Source organism: Neodiprion pinetum, chromosome 4 (genome assembly GCF_021155775.2).
Source record: "Neodiprion pinetum isolate iyNeoPine1 chromosome 4, iyNeoPine1.2, whole genome shotgun sequence".
Lineage (NCBI taxonomy): Eukaryota > Metazoa > Arthropoda > Insecta > Hymenoptera > Diprionidae > Neodiprion > Neodiprion pinetum.
The window spans coordinates 23,875,333-23,890,901 of NC_060235.2; the positions used below are offsets into that span (position 1 = coordinate 23,875,333).

At 35.4% G+C, this 15,569-nt stretch overlaps 1 protein-coding gene across 2 annotated transcripts; it reads left to right on the forward strand.

Annotated features, from left to right (window-relative positions):
• The first annotated feature begins 1,311 nt into the window (after nucleotides 1-1,311).
• LOC124217561 (RUN domain-containing protein 1) lies at nucleotides 1,312-13,929 on the forward strand. 2 transcript variants are annotated; one of them, XM_046623377.2, is made up of 10 exons: nucleotides 1,312-1,336; nucleotides 1,863-2,063; nucleotides 3,157-3,250; nucleotides 4,062-4,232; nucleotides 7,718-7,898; nucleotides 8,351-8,445; nucleotides 8,528-9,274; nucleotides 9,353-9,450; nucleotides 9,843-9,937; nucleotides 12,201-13,929. In XM_046623377.2, exons 2-10 carry the CDS (start codon nucleotides 1,903-1,905, stop codon nucleotides 12,305-12,307), a joined length of 1,749 nt encoding a protein of 582 aa, XP_046479333.1. In that variant the 5' UTR covers nucleotides 1,312-1,336; nucleotides 1,863-1,902; the 3' UTR covers nucleotides 12,308-13,929. The 2 variants fall into 2 exon arrangements, with proteins under 2 accessions (XP_046479333.1, XP_046479335.1); XM_046623379.2 differs by lacking the exons at nucleotides 1,312-1,336; nucleotides 9,353-9,450 and having other exon boundaries at nucleotides 1,549-2,063.
• The last annotated feature ends 1,640 nt before the right edge of the window (nucleotides 13,930-15,569 follow it).

The window sequence follows — 15,569 nt, forward strand, 5'->3', positions numbered from 1 at the left end:
CTTTTTGCATTTTTTTTTTAAACGTGTTACGGCAAGCACTCCAGTATGACTATATTTCAGTGGTTCGGCAGCACTTTACGGCAGAATCGGGCATGATTATTGCAAGCTGCTGCCCTGCTGTCCAACACAGGCACACGAGTCTGCTCACTGATTACTTCGCTTCTGACTGATTTCGTAAATGGAAACCTTCTCCGTACTGTCAAAAATCTTTCATCTCTTTTGCGCTGCCGAGTTTGCAAGTAGTTCTACCTTTGTCTAAAAGAGTTTTCAATGCTTCTAGCTGATTCGGAAAGCACTTTTAACTGTTAGTTGAAGGTGAGATTTCATGGACAGCAAAAAGCAGTAGCAGTTTAGTAACTCATTAGATGTTACTACCGCGTCTATAAACTACTATAAACTACTAACTATATACTACTGCGTCTAAAAACTTACGCCGAAAGTGCTAGTAACTTTCAGTGAATTGTGACTGCTGCTATTTTTTGCTGCCTATAAAATAAGTCTTAAGTGCATAAATGCCTCAATTTTCTGGCTAACCTGTCTTTGGTCCGAAACGAAGTGTAACTTCGATTTTATACGAATTATGTGACAATGCATTCCATCTTTAAACTTTATAAAAGCGGGTTGATTGGGTTATCAAACACCTGCAAACCAGGAAGTAAGAGAGACTTCCTGCCGCAAATGACCAACAAACGATTACTGGTAAAGGAAATTAAATACATTGCAATTTAGGGTGAGGTCCCACGTGCACACGGAACATGGATCACGGAAAGACGGACCGGTAAATGTCCCTCGAGAATGGTAAGTTTCCCGCCAGTTGTACTCCGTGTTGTGGATGTACCACATCCCGCGAAATTTTTCAGATCCGAGCGGAGTGTTTTAATGTATACGTAATCCCTGTCTTCATTAAGAAGACTAAGGAAAATGGAGAAGAAAAATACAAATTGATGTTTTTAAAAGACAATTTGTTTGCTCGCAACAAATTTAGACAAGCTCCCAAGACTAATGCCTAACTACAGTCATTCCATTTTTTTTGGGGGGGTGAGGGGGGTTTCCCAATTTTTACAGATAATCCGGAGACTATTGAAAGCTGGTCAAGCGCCGATAACACCAACAAACTATTCCCCACAAGCGGGACACAAAATACAATCACGAGGGGCTGACGTCTTTTGAATTCCCTAGTCGAATTTGTTTCATTAATAATAACGGTCTTATATATAGGTCTGGAAACTCCTATGCTGGGAGCCACGATTATTCGTATCGCTATAAGATCGCAACGAACCTAATGGCGACTAGTGAACACAAAAATTGCTTCAATAAGCGACATACTCCCCTCCAAGTGAGTTTCCAGACCTGTATTTAAGACCGTAGACTAAACTATAGACCATCACACACCAACCACCATGTAGAACGATTAAAAAAAAAATCAACTCACTCGGGTATTAACCAGGGGATAGTAGTATACGGAACTGAGATCGAAGGCCGGTTGAATTACTCTCATATTACACTCGTCCTTCCCGATTACACCGTAGGAAAAGCTGGTCGTAGCAACTTTGCGATTAGTCTCTTCTCTCATAGTCCACTCTAGTCTACATTTTTTCCCTGGTCGAAGTAACTGACTGATCGACATCACCATCTCTTAGATTACACAACGTAACATTAGTATTACTTCGTGGATAACACAAAGATTCCTTAGAAAGCAATCGCAATACGTGTAATAATATAAAATAAACATGAGTATCAAATCAAAGTCTTCTATTTACGAGCTTTGTTGTCGTAACCTCAAAATTTCGCGTCACGTTTGAAATAGAAGGAAAAATCTATACAAATTTGAAGAACCTCGATCAACGTATTCTTATCCGTAGAAAAAGGGAAACGGAAAAAGGCGGAGAACAACGCGACAAAATGACTAGTAAAATTCAGAAATTTGAAAATGATATTGACGAACTGAATTCTGATGAAAATGAGAGACCTGCTGGTGAAAGATGGGCTCCAGTCGGAGCTAACGATGGCGACGATGATTTTGGAGATGAATTGCGATACAAATATACCCATAGCATGGAAAGGTACGGCAATGACAGAAATGTTCCTGAATCTAATCACTATTATCACAACTTCGGATTTTTTTTTTTAATCATAATAATCATTAATTAATTTGCCTGATAAACAATTGTTGGTTTCTGCAGTGAGATAATATGTTCCAATATACCTAATAAATCCTCAACCAATTGATATCCTCAGCTTTTGATATCTATATATTTTTGTAAATGCTATTCACATTACACAGTGAACCTACATGGGACCGTTTGCAAAGTGTGTGCAACATGTATAACTTTAGCGTACTTCGCATGCAATTACTCTGCCATGTGAATATCCACAACAAATGGCTTATGGGATAAACTTATTTTATTACTATTTCAACTTAATTTTTAATGTCAGATCTATGTATTCAGATGTTTTGCTTGAAAGTGAATATTTTCTTTGCTTCTACCTGAGAAACTTGTACATAGCAGGAAAGATATCTCTGAAACCTGGAAGACTTCGAGTTCCAAAAGAGACTTTTCAAGATTAGATTTAAGAGATGTATGCTTCTGCGAGGATTTATTTTTTCCAATGTTCTTCAGATAACAGCTAAAAAAAGTATTGCTTTCACACGAAACAACCTATTGTGTATCCAAATTTATTTCATGCAAAGGCCCCTCAGAGAGTTCTATACAATGAACTTTATACTTATTTGTCACAATCAACAACCAATTTGAACATGGCAGCCACTGTGAATTTAGTGCACTGTTACTACTGCAAACAACTATGACTCTTGGTGATTCGATTAGGCACACCAAATTCCAACACATTTTGTACTATAGCATGCTACGACACCTTTTCATAACATGAATCAGATGTAAAATACACAAATACATACGACGTATTCATTTATGAGTCCGAGACAGTGATTCAATTTTCTCTGTTCATGAAAGTGTATTTAGCATATGTGTTACTGTTTTGACATTAATTTTATGCCTAATATTGTTAATTTTCTAGAAATTTCCTGACTCTAGACACCACGATTTTTCAACCTTAGTTATAATTCCCAAACTGATTTATTGCATGTTCATGAGTGTTTGAACCTGTATTGTAAAGTACTTAATTACCTTTCCACAGCTTGTCATGTGATACAGAAAGACTCAAGATATTGGAAGAAGAACAAGAAATGCTCAACTCTTCTTTGATTGCATTAACAACACATTTTGCCCAGGTAAAAACCTTAATCTTAATATTCATTCATGAAATCGAACTGTAGCATTCATGATTTTGAAACCATTTTTTAGATATTCAATCGTTATATTACTTTGAACTGAAAATTTATACTTTTGTGACAATCCTATAAACTGCTTATTGATTGAAAATGTTATCAGGAACTTCCACGAGAATTATTCCACATCACTTCCTGTGACCCCTCACAATTACACCTGAATGAAAATATTAGATATGTTTGACAGTGCAGCAATCGTGCCTGCAGCAAAAAGGATTTGTAACAAAAAATACAGCATTGTTATCTCTGTTAAAACCATCACAGTTATTATTTAGATATGAAATTGCCTTTGTTATTTATGGGCTGGTAAAACTATATCATGCTGTTCGAATATCATTCAAATTTAGTTCTCAATTTCTTCTTCAATTTGCATGATCGACGTGACAATAGAACTTTTGGTGAACTGATAGATAGTATAGAGTTTAGTTTTACACTAAATTGCTATATACTAAATTGAAATTTTTATTTTTACATTATAATAGGTGTAAATACAATGAAAATGCTAGAACAACTAACTCATTACTACCTAGCGATACACGACAAGTTCCATCGTGACTTTGGTCATGGTGTTCGCATATTTACAACATTTTGACCGAGCTCACCTTCCCCCTTATTCAGAAACCATCTTAATGTTTTTTTGACAACTCTGAACTTCCGACCTATTGGTATCTCATAAGTACTACATTTTTCCTAAATCTAAGAACTGTATCTTTATTTATTATTTGTTATAATCTAATCGGTTACTTGTTTCCAGGTTCAGTTCAGGTTGAGGCAAATCGTCGATGCTCCAGCAGCACAGAAAGAGAGTCTACTCAAAGAACTGGAGGAGTTTGCATTTCGTGGAATACCAGATGTTCCAAGTAACTTGTGTGCAGAAAATCACATAGCTCCTTCATCTGCGGTTATGTCATCTCACGATCAAAGCGTAAGCCGCACAAAATACTCTGATGAAGGTATATCTGATACGTCCTCGTCCTGCCGAACCATGGTAACATTGTACCAGTATTACCTTGCCTTCGGTTTCCTGTGCTGCTATATCTGATTATCGATGTCTTTTTATTTCTTGATATTATTTTTCAACGCTTATACCTTGGGGGATGAGTTTTGAAAATATTGAGTGCAGTTTTTAAGAACTGATGTATTTCAAAGAAATTTTTGGGCAAGCACCTTGCTAGTTTGTATTTTAATATTATTTACCAGAATATTCCAAAGATAATTCGGGACCTTATAGTATCTTGTCTTAAGTATCAGTCCCAAATTCTGTATACATCATGAGTTGAGGAACTAAAATTAAATGTGAATAGCGTTGGGTGTATGTTGTTACCTCAACTCAACACGGGTAGTTTTACATGTGTAGTACTTCATTGTACATAGCTACTAGTACCTGAATCATATATAAGTCTAGACTTTGCTGTCGAACACTCTAATTCTTCGAGGAACAGCCATTATTTCCAGTATTGATCAAAGATATGCCCCCAGATTACAAGAAAATGAATTTTGCACGTTCTCAGACTGCGGAAAAAATTCTGTTTACGTTTGACTGCACAGTAAAGTTCACTTTGGAAGGCATGTATAACTGATTATAAAATGCAGCAGAGTTAAATAAATATTTTGGAAATGGTTTCCTGTTACACAATTTTAAATCTATGATTAAATAGCCGAATCAACGAAAAGATCTATTATCATTTTCTGGATGCTTACAACATTGATAACATGACAATCTTGACATATAACAAAAATTGCTTTCGCCAGTTTCATCACAAAATCGAGTCCTGAGAACGTGCAGAATCAATTTTATTGTGATAACAAATACAACTAGGTTCATTTTTTATTTATGCTGCATTAAGATTTTATTGAACTGAAACTTGAAAATTATTGGCTGTGAGCAATGATGAAATGAGCTTTGATCAATTACCTTATTCGACTCATTTTTTCTTCTTATTTTGGCAAACTTAAGCATAAATAATATTTATTCAAATTTGCTTCATTATTGGTGCATTTGATTTGTGTAAATATTTATTTATATTTTCCAGTCTTTGCTTTGTACTTGGTTTTTATATTATGCTTTAGTAACTAAATAAATATGTTCTAATTTTGTAAATTGTTGGCTGTACTTATTTAATTTTTGCACCCTTATTATGTGATGTCTAGATACCTCAAATGCCTCATACACTGTAAGTACTTTTTTGCGCCACTATATGTACACATAATGTTTTGTCATAAATTCCAATTCTATAGTTTGAGTTTAGTACCACTCGCCGTCAGTTCAAATCCACCTAAGTGAGGAATTTGTTAGTTTTCTAATCTCCCATAAATAATAGTAAGAGAAAAACAGATATGATTTTTTCGTCAGTTCGGTAGTAATGCTTACCAAAAGTATGAAATCGAATTCCACATAAAGTGAGCTTCTGGTAGCATAAAAGTGAAGAACCTAGAGATGAAAGTGCGAATCTTTTTCGATAGTAAGATAATTAGAGCAAACATTTGAGGTCTATCCCATCCACATTATACAAGTAATACTTCCTATCGAAGCAATAGCAAACTCAGGCATCAAAGTAAACCGTAACATTCAAAAACATATCATATATATGCGCAGATTCACGAAGCTTCGGCCTGTTTTTGAAGCTCAAAATTTTGATTTTACTGAAATTTGTATATGCTGTAGTGTGTAACGTATATCAATGTGGAAATTATAGTGGTGAGTTCATGATATTTAAAGATAAGCTTATTGAAGTCACGTGTCAACTCTATACAAGTTAATTACCGACTGATTCTAATCAAACAAGTAGAGAGGCCTAATTGTAAGTCGCAAATACAATGTTACTAATTTCAATACATTAAACTCCTCCCTATCCACTCAGATACTACTTTTTTAGTTGACTCTGTCTCAATTGCCAACAACTACATTTTAACTTTAACCGACTAACATGTTTGATTTCTTTCTTCTCTCGCTCATTAACATTTAAATTAAGATTTCTCTCGGGTTCCATTTTCTGCTTAATGACTACCGTATCATTATATTTCGACTTACTATCTCAAATACAACTTTTTCGTTATTAGTCAATAAGCTTCCCACTCAATTACCGAAGGTCTTTTTTTTTTTGCATCACCTAAGTCTAGGAGGACGTCAAATCGACCCCATGCTTAAATAGACTGGAAAACATCTTACTAAAAATCCGAAAAAATTAATGTGTCATGCTTAAGCTTTTACTTTACGTTAAAATTTTGAAATACAAGGTTTGCCAAATTAATTATATAAATAACATGGCGACAAGTGCCAGAAAAAGCGCACTGAAATTTGAGGAAAAGATGGAGAAATGCAAAGTAAATTTAATAAGGAAGCTTGGCTTGTAGAAGAGAAGACATGATAAAGGGAAAGTGGGGGACAGAGAGGGAAGAGTTCCTAAGGAAGAGAGGATGGTCGACAAGTGAACTCGAAAGAAGAAGGGACAAGGGGGGAAAAACTATAGAAGCATTATTACGCACAGATAGGGACAAACAGAAATAGGATTGAGAGGCGAGGACCAGGAGATCTAGATATTGGAAGGGGTATTAAGAGATTAGACAGGACCGCCCGATGTACATGCTGGCAAAAGAGGAAAAATGTTCACAGTTTAAATCAAGAACACTCTTTTTCGAAAAACTGTTCTAAATTGACTCGATCATGATTCGAGCTGAATATATATGATTTTGTTATCATAAGAGGGTCACAAAAACTCAATTTCGGATTTTTTGAGTGGCTACCCCTCCAACTTCAGAGTTTACAATTAGTTGATCAACTCGCTAAAGAGAGCTGATTGTGAGTCGAGATTGGTCGAGATTCAAAGATTGCTTGCTTAATTTCTATACATTCCCGTAAAACTTCACAAAAAAAACATATTTTGATCTTTACGCTTGTAATAGAAAACCTTTTACATTATCCAAAAAAAAAAAAAAAATGATTGCTGACGCACATAGGAAATAACACTCATTCAAATAATGCAACGTCTTTGAAATAATAAATTTCGAGACAATTTAAAACTTCCGTTGACCTGATAGGCTAAAATGTAATTTTTATACCAGGTTTCACTTGCCGTAGAATTGTTGACCTGATGAACAATTCGTATCGGTGATCAAACATTTTTAAATTGAAATTACTTTTTACTTGTCTTTTGAATCTACGTGATGAATTCTCTGTGCAATTAAGAAATATCTGAACAGACAAACAGGCTTTTTTTCATTACTACTCTGTTGTGAAGTATCCTTTACTTCTCACTTTACACATATTAATCTTTCATTGCAGATGAATAATATACAATGAAAATGATTCAGGTATCGAGAGAATATCGAATAAGATTGAGATAATTTATGAATTGCTGTACGACTTTTTGATCACAAATATCTTAATCTGTTTTTGTCGGAATTTAATAGGCAATCAGTTCAATAAGCGACAGTGAAGTTGAAACTAAAATGGCACTGCAACGGACAAAACAACGCGAGTTGATAGTTCAGCTTAAGTCGCAGCTGGAAGATCTAGAAAAGTACGCTTATGAAACTGGAGGTGCGGGTCCACCTCAGAGTGTTATATTGGAACGTCAAAATTTAATCATCAGTAAGTATGACCATCGCTTGTATGAATTGATGATCATATGTTCTGCTTAAAATTCGAAAGATTATTGTGAATCACTTTTGCGTTGTTCGTGCGTATGTATGTCTCACCAGACGTAGCAAAGAATGATTTTAGAAAAATTCGGTCACTCTTGAAACCCGGTCATCATCAATTTTAGTGAACTGTTTTTTTAAAGTTCTGTCCATCAATAGAATCACAAAGTTAAAATATCCTTGCTTGCAGTGCTCACGCAGAATTAATCTGAAAATGCTGTGTTTCTTCTCAAACACCATTTTGCAGTCAAAGATGCCAAAATTCGATTTTGACGATCGATTTTTTTCAATACAGATGTTTTTTCAAATTTTATATATACAAATGTAAGATTACATCTTCCGGAACAATTCACCTCTTTGTAATAATAAATTAGTTACAATTTTCACTGTTTGCAATTCCAGATCACCTTAAAGAAAAGTTGAACTTTAACATTGACGATCTATGCAAGCTACCACTAGAAGATTTACGATGGCAAGTTGATTGCGCAATTAGTCAAGTAAGTATACACAGAAGCCTGCTGCAAGTGAGTTGTCTGGATGAAATTCTCTAAACTTGTACTTATCCTTTGTCGATCACAGATCGTTAGCCCATTGAAAATGAAGGAACAGCTTGTGACACAACTTAAAACTCAGATCACAGATCTGGAACGTTTTATTAATTATTTACAAGGTGAAGTAAGCCCTGAGAGCTTAGCCTGCACGTGTGCATGCCCCGTACACACAAACGGAACAGCATCATCGTCATATGGGCGAAAATCATTCAAGAACAGATCGGAAGACGAGGAAATACAGTCTAAGACTCTATTTACGATAAGGAGAGCTGCGGCTTTACTTCACATGTTCGCTTTGTCACAGTTGGGCTGTAGCAGTGATCAAGCTAGAAAAAATATGAAAAAAAATGCTGCGCGAAATTGGAGGGACTTGAGAACACGATTGGACGTTGCCGTAGAGCATGTTCTAGCACAGATAGCAGAAGCAAAAAATGACACAGCTGAGGACAATGATTATACTTCGGATTCGGACTCACCGACAACCCAATCCAACGCAAAAATAACATTCGCAGTTCGAAAGCATCTCACTGTAAGCATACGAGATCTGCTGCAACACGGGCTAACATTAGATAACCAAGCATCAAGTGTTGTTCCATTCGTCGGCTGTTTTCCTCAACGACACAATTCTTCAACAAATTCTATGCATATATGGGAATTGATTTTGAGGTATTACGACATCAAGAATGGTCACACGTATAATTCCAGTCCTGCTCAAAAACTTTCACAGAGTTTTAACCTGGATCTATCAGGCAGAAGTACAATTTCTTCAAAACAAGTGAGTAGATCAATAAGTGATTCATAACGAAGTGCTCGATGTAATCATCACATTTCTGTATTTCTGATTGGGTTTCAGAGTCTGTTAACCACTATTGGAAATATTGTTGCATCGCATACGCCATATAAAAGAAGTTACGATTCTCACTTTAAAGCTTTCGTTTGCGCAGCATTGAAGTAAGTCTTTTTCAATTCATCAATGTGAACTTTTCCATGCTAACCATACAACATTTTCTATTATTGTCTCCGATTCTGTATATTAATTTTGTTACATTAAAAAGGTTCTAGACCATTAGAAAACTCAATCGACCGATATATGCTCAATTTGCCCCAAGAAGTTCCAGTGCGTTACTTCATGAATCAAAATCGAGATTGATCCTTTGCTCAATGGCAAAAAAGCAATACAAAGAAACTTAAAATTTTTTAACTTTTCTCTGAACCAAAACCCCCTGAATCTTTCTAGTTTCTAGAATGGTTGACAATCCTAAAAATTTTAATGTGATATACCTGATTAGCTTAATGTGGGATCTCATTTGATCGACAAAAAACTGTACTTGCTTTTTTTACAGTCTAAACAAATTAGTTGTCTGGCTAAAGTTGATACTGCAGTCACAGTACCTATTGGAGAACTATTACACTTCATGGAGCTACGTAGTAAAAACTGGTAAGTTGCTTCAATTCCCTTTGAATTTAACCTTGGATCTAACCAGTAAAGTCAATAAAAAACTTTTACGTTTTCTAAGTGAAGCATATAACTGCAATACGGATTTTGGAACATTATAATTTTCCAACAGTCGGATGTTTTAAATTTTTTATATCCAAAAAAATATTCGTTGCAATAATTTTATACCACACACTCGTGCCACACGTAATTTCTCAGCAGAAATTCGTGTAAATCAGAAGATTATAACTCGATTTATGTCGCTTAAAACTTTGGTGATGAAACCAAAAGTTTTGGTCGTTTTCTTTTTCTTACGGGTGGAAACATCAGTCGTTGATTGTTTTGATTTGACCGCAGAATTTCTAGCTTCAATTATATGACGAGGGTCGCGAATCGGAAGTTGTCGAGCACGTCTGGAGTCTACTATTGCTGGCAAAAGGCAGAACTTTACGCTGCAACATTGTCTTCGATAGCACGTCAGGTTTTCAATTCATTAGTGTATTGTGCATTGACCTTGGCAAGTAGATGTCAAATATCACAATCAAATAGTCAGTTAGGTAGATCAGTGTGCGGTAAGAGTCATCGGTAAGTTTGTAATCGTGAGTGGACGAAAGATGGAAAATGATTTTCGGAAGAATAGGTTGACAAAACACACATTGAGAAAGGGACGTTAAATAATAATTCGAAGAGATTGTCAGGAAAATACGGTGTTCTGAATTAATAAAACGTGCATGTTAATTAGTCGGTCTAAAAATGAAAACAATCAAGTCTATGTAAGCAAACTTGATGCCTTTCTATTTACCTCAACCTTTCCCGCTGATAAGCCGCCAAATTTTTGCAACCCTGGCCCTTTTTCTTACTTTTCCGTAACACTTTCCTTATCTTAGTCATAGCGAATGACTGATGAACACTTATCAAGGAGTTTTAGATACTTTACGAATATTTATTCACGAAGAACACACCGAATAACGCTCACGGCTCGCGGTTTGAATTACGGGTTTGCACGTGTTAAGAGCTAGCAAGCAATCGCTTTTCGCGGCGAAAATCCGCTGTTTCATGCTTCAGCTCGTGCAAGTTTTCTCGCAACTCTTGAGTTCGATTTTATTGCTCTTAGTCCTAAATCAAAGGTGAAGGGTCTATCTGTGTCGTGTATTTCGTAGAATTGTGAAAAAAAAATTCATTCTTGTTTTATTACGACGGGAACTTTGCTCACTTTCAGTTCTGTTTTTTACGACTCTGAAAAAAAAAAATTGAAATTCGGAAAAATACACGACACAGATTGCTCCTTTGCCTTCAAAATGCTTCTAATGTAAGTTCGATATCTTTATAAATGACGGAGAAAACTTGCATCGCGTGAACGTCTGCAAGCAGCAGTTCCGCCGGGAGTAGGCAACGTCCTTAATAACTAAGCATTCAATTAAGGGTGAAGTCACTTTACCTGTGTTCCTTGCACAATCAAATATTCCAAATGGCCTTTGTATTCCAATAACAACAGCGTCAATCGGTAGTCTCACACACTTTCTTTTCTCTTGTTTCACTGAAATCTAACTGGCGTGACAACCGTCGCGAGAATCCACTCGAGACGGTTCAACTCGCGATATCGTTTTTGGTCCCACTGCGGATGCACGAACTGTAATTTTCGCACCAGTTTCCCGACGTGTCAACCATCCCGGCGTAAAGCCGTATTCCGCACAGGCTGGCTCTCGTTTCACACAAGTTACTGTCTTTCCGCGAGTTATCCCAATCAAAATACCACATTACATGCGTATTTACGCATAGACACATCATTATCCTACAGCACTTACACCTTGCTAGCGCGACGTTCGGAGCAATACTGACTATATACTGTCAGCTCTTTCAGCTAGCCGAACGTGGCGTTGAATACATAGGTGATGTCGTGTTTACACTTAGCTCTCACATAATTTTTCTACTATATATAACTTTCATTCATCTTACTCTCGCCGGTAACAACCTTAATAGTAAACGAATCGCGTAACTGAACATGATTACTTTATTTTACTTAACTGACACACTAAGAAATGAAAGGCTAACCGGAATAATCAAATAAAATAAAATTAAATGTATGAATATCGTCAACAATTTCCCAGTGTGATCTTGCTGTTAGTAGTAAATGTAGTTTTACTTCACTCATAATGGAACAGTATGTCCAGAATCAACACAAACACCCTGCATACAGATGTGTTCAAGAATTGTAAAATTCCACTACTTCAGGTATTTTAATTCTTGTTTGCTTCATGTGTCCTAGGTTTTCAGGATGGCTTTCATTCTTTGGATCGTCTTACGAATTTTAAATTCGATCTACCCGTTGACCTGGCTGTACGACAATTCCAGAATATCAAAGATGCATTTTAAAGTGATCCGTAAAGCGTTAATATTTCCACAAATTTCATCGCCATTTAGTAATTATTCAAAATATTCATTCCTCACCGACTTAATCATATCTACGTAACAGTTTTTCATAGATCAAGTATCGCAGACTGACAGGACGAGTAAGTAATTTTTTAAGAATTTACGGGTATTGTCGAGTTGAAAAGCGCCGGATCTTCTGGATGGTAAAAAAGGCAAGGATCAAAGCTTGCCGTTAGATTCGTGGTCCAGCAGCACAGCGCTATGTCCCCCATGCCGCTGAAACTGGCAGAGGAGAATTAGCGAATCGACCCTGCCTTCATTTTTACCATTCAACTTGCCAATAGCTAGTTTCATTTCGTTCACCCCCTACAGTTTCACGCTAATGCCGAATATAGATTTGTATTCATTAGGGTAGATTTTATGAAGCAAATGTGGGCTACATTCGACCATTTTCGCGAGGATGTTAGAACAAATTTTACAAACATTAATTTCGGACTAAGACCAAGAAATTCACATTATCTTGGAATTGAGCAAATAAGAAGATAAATGTGAAGCTTTTACGTGGTCTAACGTTGCAGCAATCACGCATCATTCAATATTGTTATAATAATATTAATAATAACGAAATATTATTGTTACATTAAATGAGATCTGAACGTTTTTCGTTATTATTATTTATGTTTATCTAATAGCAAGTAACTCTTTTCATTCGTAAATATTGTTCAGACTTTCTTCAACAAAATTTTTTTTACGCATCGTATAAACTGAATTCATATCAACTACCACGGTATCAATTCCTAAACATAGCTTAGAAAGAGAAGGAGGCACAATTTTGTAGTTGTCCTCATTTTCAATTACATGCAATCACTTGGTAATATTTTTTCTACAATGTAGCTTCGTGACAAAAATAATTACTCTGCTGATAAAAATATACGAAGATTGAAACATTTTGTTTAAAATGAATACATAGTATTACCTAAAGTACTAAGCAACAGCGTATGCTGAGTCACCTTACTCTGCTATTGTAGTTACGGTTTCAAATGAGTTTTTGAACCGTGGAGAAGTTTACGTGAGAATTTTTTAAAAAAGTACATAAACTTGCTGCATTACTTTGTTGGCAGAGTAAGACGCTCGGCAATTCTATAATTCATACATCATAGTTAATATTTTATTCATTCATAGATTCTTAATGGTATCGAGTATTTTGATTCATTTGTTAGTTAGGAGAAATTCCAAAATATCTGAACGGTTGATAAAAGAAAACGTGTAACACTAACATGTGACGGCACGTAAACTAGTTGCGGCTAAGTCATGTCACGGTGTGAAACATTTACTTATATGACGACGTTACGGATATATGTTGATTGGGTTTAAGTAATAAAAGTATCACTTGTATTATATTCTCCACTGACAAATTGAAATGTGTAAAACTGAGCTAGTAAAAAATGTTAGCTATAGTTGTGTCATAATGAAAATATTTTCTGTTTATGAATGAAATACTTTAAAAAATTACAGGTTCCTTTGCTGAAAAGGAGTGAAATATATTTATGGAATGACTTCATTGTTACGTTGTTATATCCCAATTCCAAATAACCTTGAGATAACAATAAAGTTTGATAAAAATATTGGCGTTTAGTGTTTTCTTAATTACTGGCGTTCACAGCAGAAGAACAGCAGCTTTGAGACATACTTCACTGAAATATATGTGAGTATGTAAAAATGTGGGCGACATGACAGAGAATACAACAGTTTTCCGTAGGGCCGAGCCCGTTGGGATGTCACGACAATTTACTCAGTGCTGACCGTTTCTCCGTTTACCGCGAAAAAAAAGATGTCGAAAATAGGAAATTGATTTTTATTTCATACAAAACTTGTACACAGCAATAATCCGTTGTGTCATTAATGCAATAGCACGCAACATTTTTACATATTAAGAGATAATGGTATATATAAAATTCAGTATAGAGACTACATTCATAATAATATATAGACTTACATAACCGTTAATATTAATACATTGTAATACAACATCCAGAATTATTGGCTCGTTGGTCGCTGGCAAAAAGTGCAATAATGCATCGCCACTAACATTACTTAACTGCAATGTATTGAGTACAGTAAGAATTTGAAAACCACAAGTATTACACGGTCAATTATTTATTGTTCGTATAAATTGTTGCAAATCATCGATTAGTACTTCAAATTACCGATCTCCAAGCGTAGCTCAGCCCATTTTTGATACCTTAACTATCAATTTCATATGTACAGTACATCTCAAACATCAATATACTTGTCAGATTTCAACCGTAGTATCAAAGTGTAACATTATTTCGGATATATCATTCAATGTAAGGTATAGTTGAGCATTTGTTTAGTTTTCAATACAAGAAGCGTAAAAAATATAAGTAATATTGTACTTGGTTGGACAGTCTGTTGTAGCAATATAATCGAGTACGGTATCAAGGAGTGCACGGTATTGAGAATTATTGATCGAATTTAGGTACGGATTTCGTATTCGGTTAACCGGAGTACCGATATTTTCATAAATCCCGAAGCATCGAAATTTCGGTGCATTATCCCATAAGCAAAATTTCGATAAATACCAAGAATGTAAATAAGCCGCAAATTAGTCGTTGAACTTTTGTTTTTGTCGCACTCAATTTTTTAAAAAAAAGCGGATGGCGTGCTGATTTTTCAAGAATTTAGACCGCCAACTACCAAAATAACGCACAGCGAGCATCATGGGTAATTCTGATTTGGTTGATAATTTGCCGTAATTAAGCCGCAAATTAGTCGTTGAACTTTTGTTTTTGTCGCACTCAATTTTCAAAAAAAAAAGCGGATGACGTGCTGATTTTTCAAGAATTTAGACCGCCAACTACCAAAATAACGCACAGCGAACATCATGGCTAATTCTGATTAGGTTGATAATTTGCCGTAAATAAGCCGCAAATTAGTCGTTGAACTTTTGTTTTTGTCGCACTCAATTTTCAAAAAAAAAAAGCGGATGGCGTGCTGACTTTTCAAGAATTTAGCACGCCATCCATTCATCGCAAGATTAAAAATACACTTCCCACACACAAAATATTTACATAAAAATATCTTGGTTCTCTTTTCATTCCAATGGAATGGATGGATGAATGAATAATTTTTTAATGATTTCTATTTACCATTTTATTTATACGCCTTTGATTTATTTATTTGTTATTTTAATCTTGAGAGTGACTGGATGGATGAAAATCAGTTTTTCTTTTTTAAACAATTT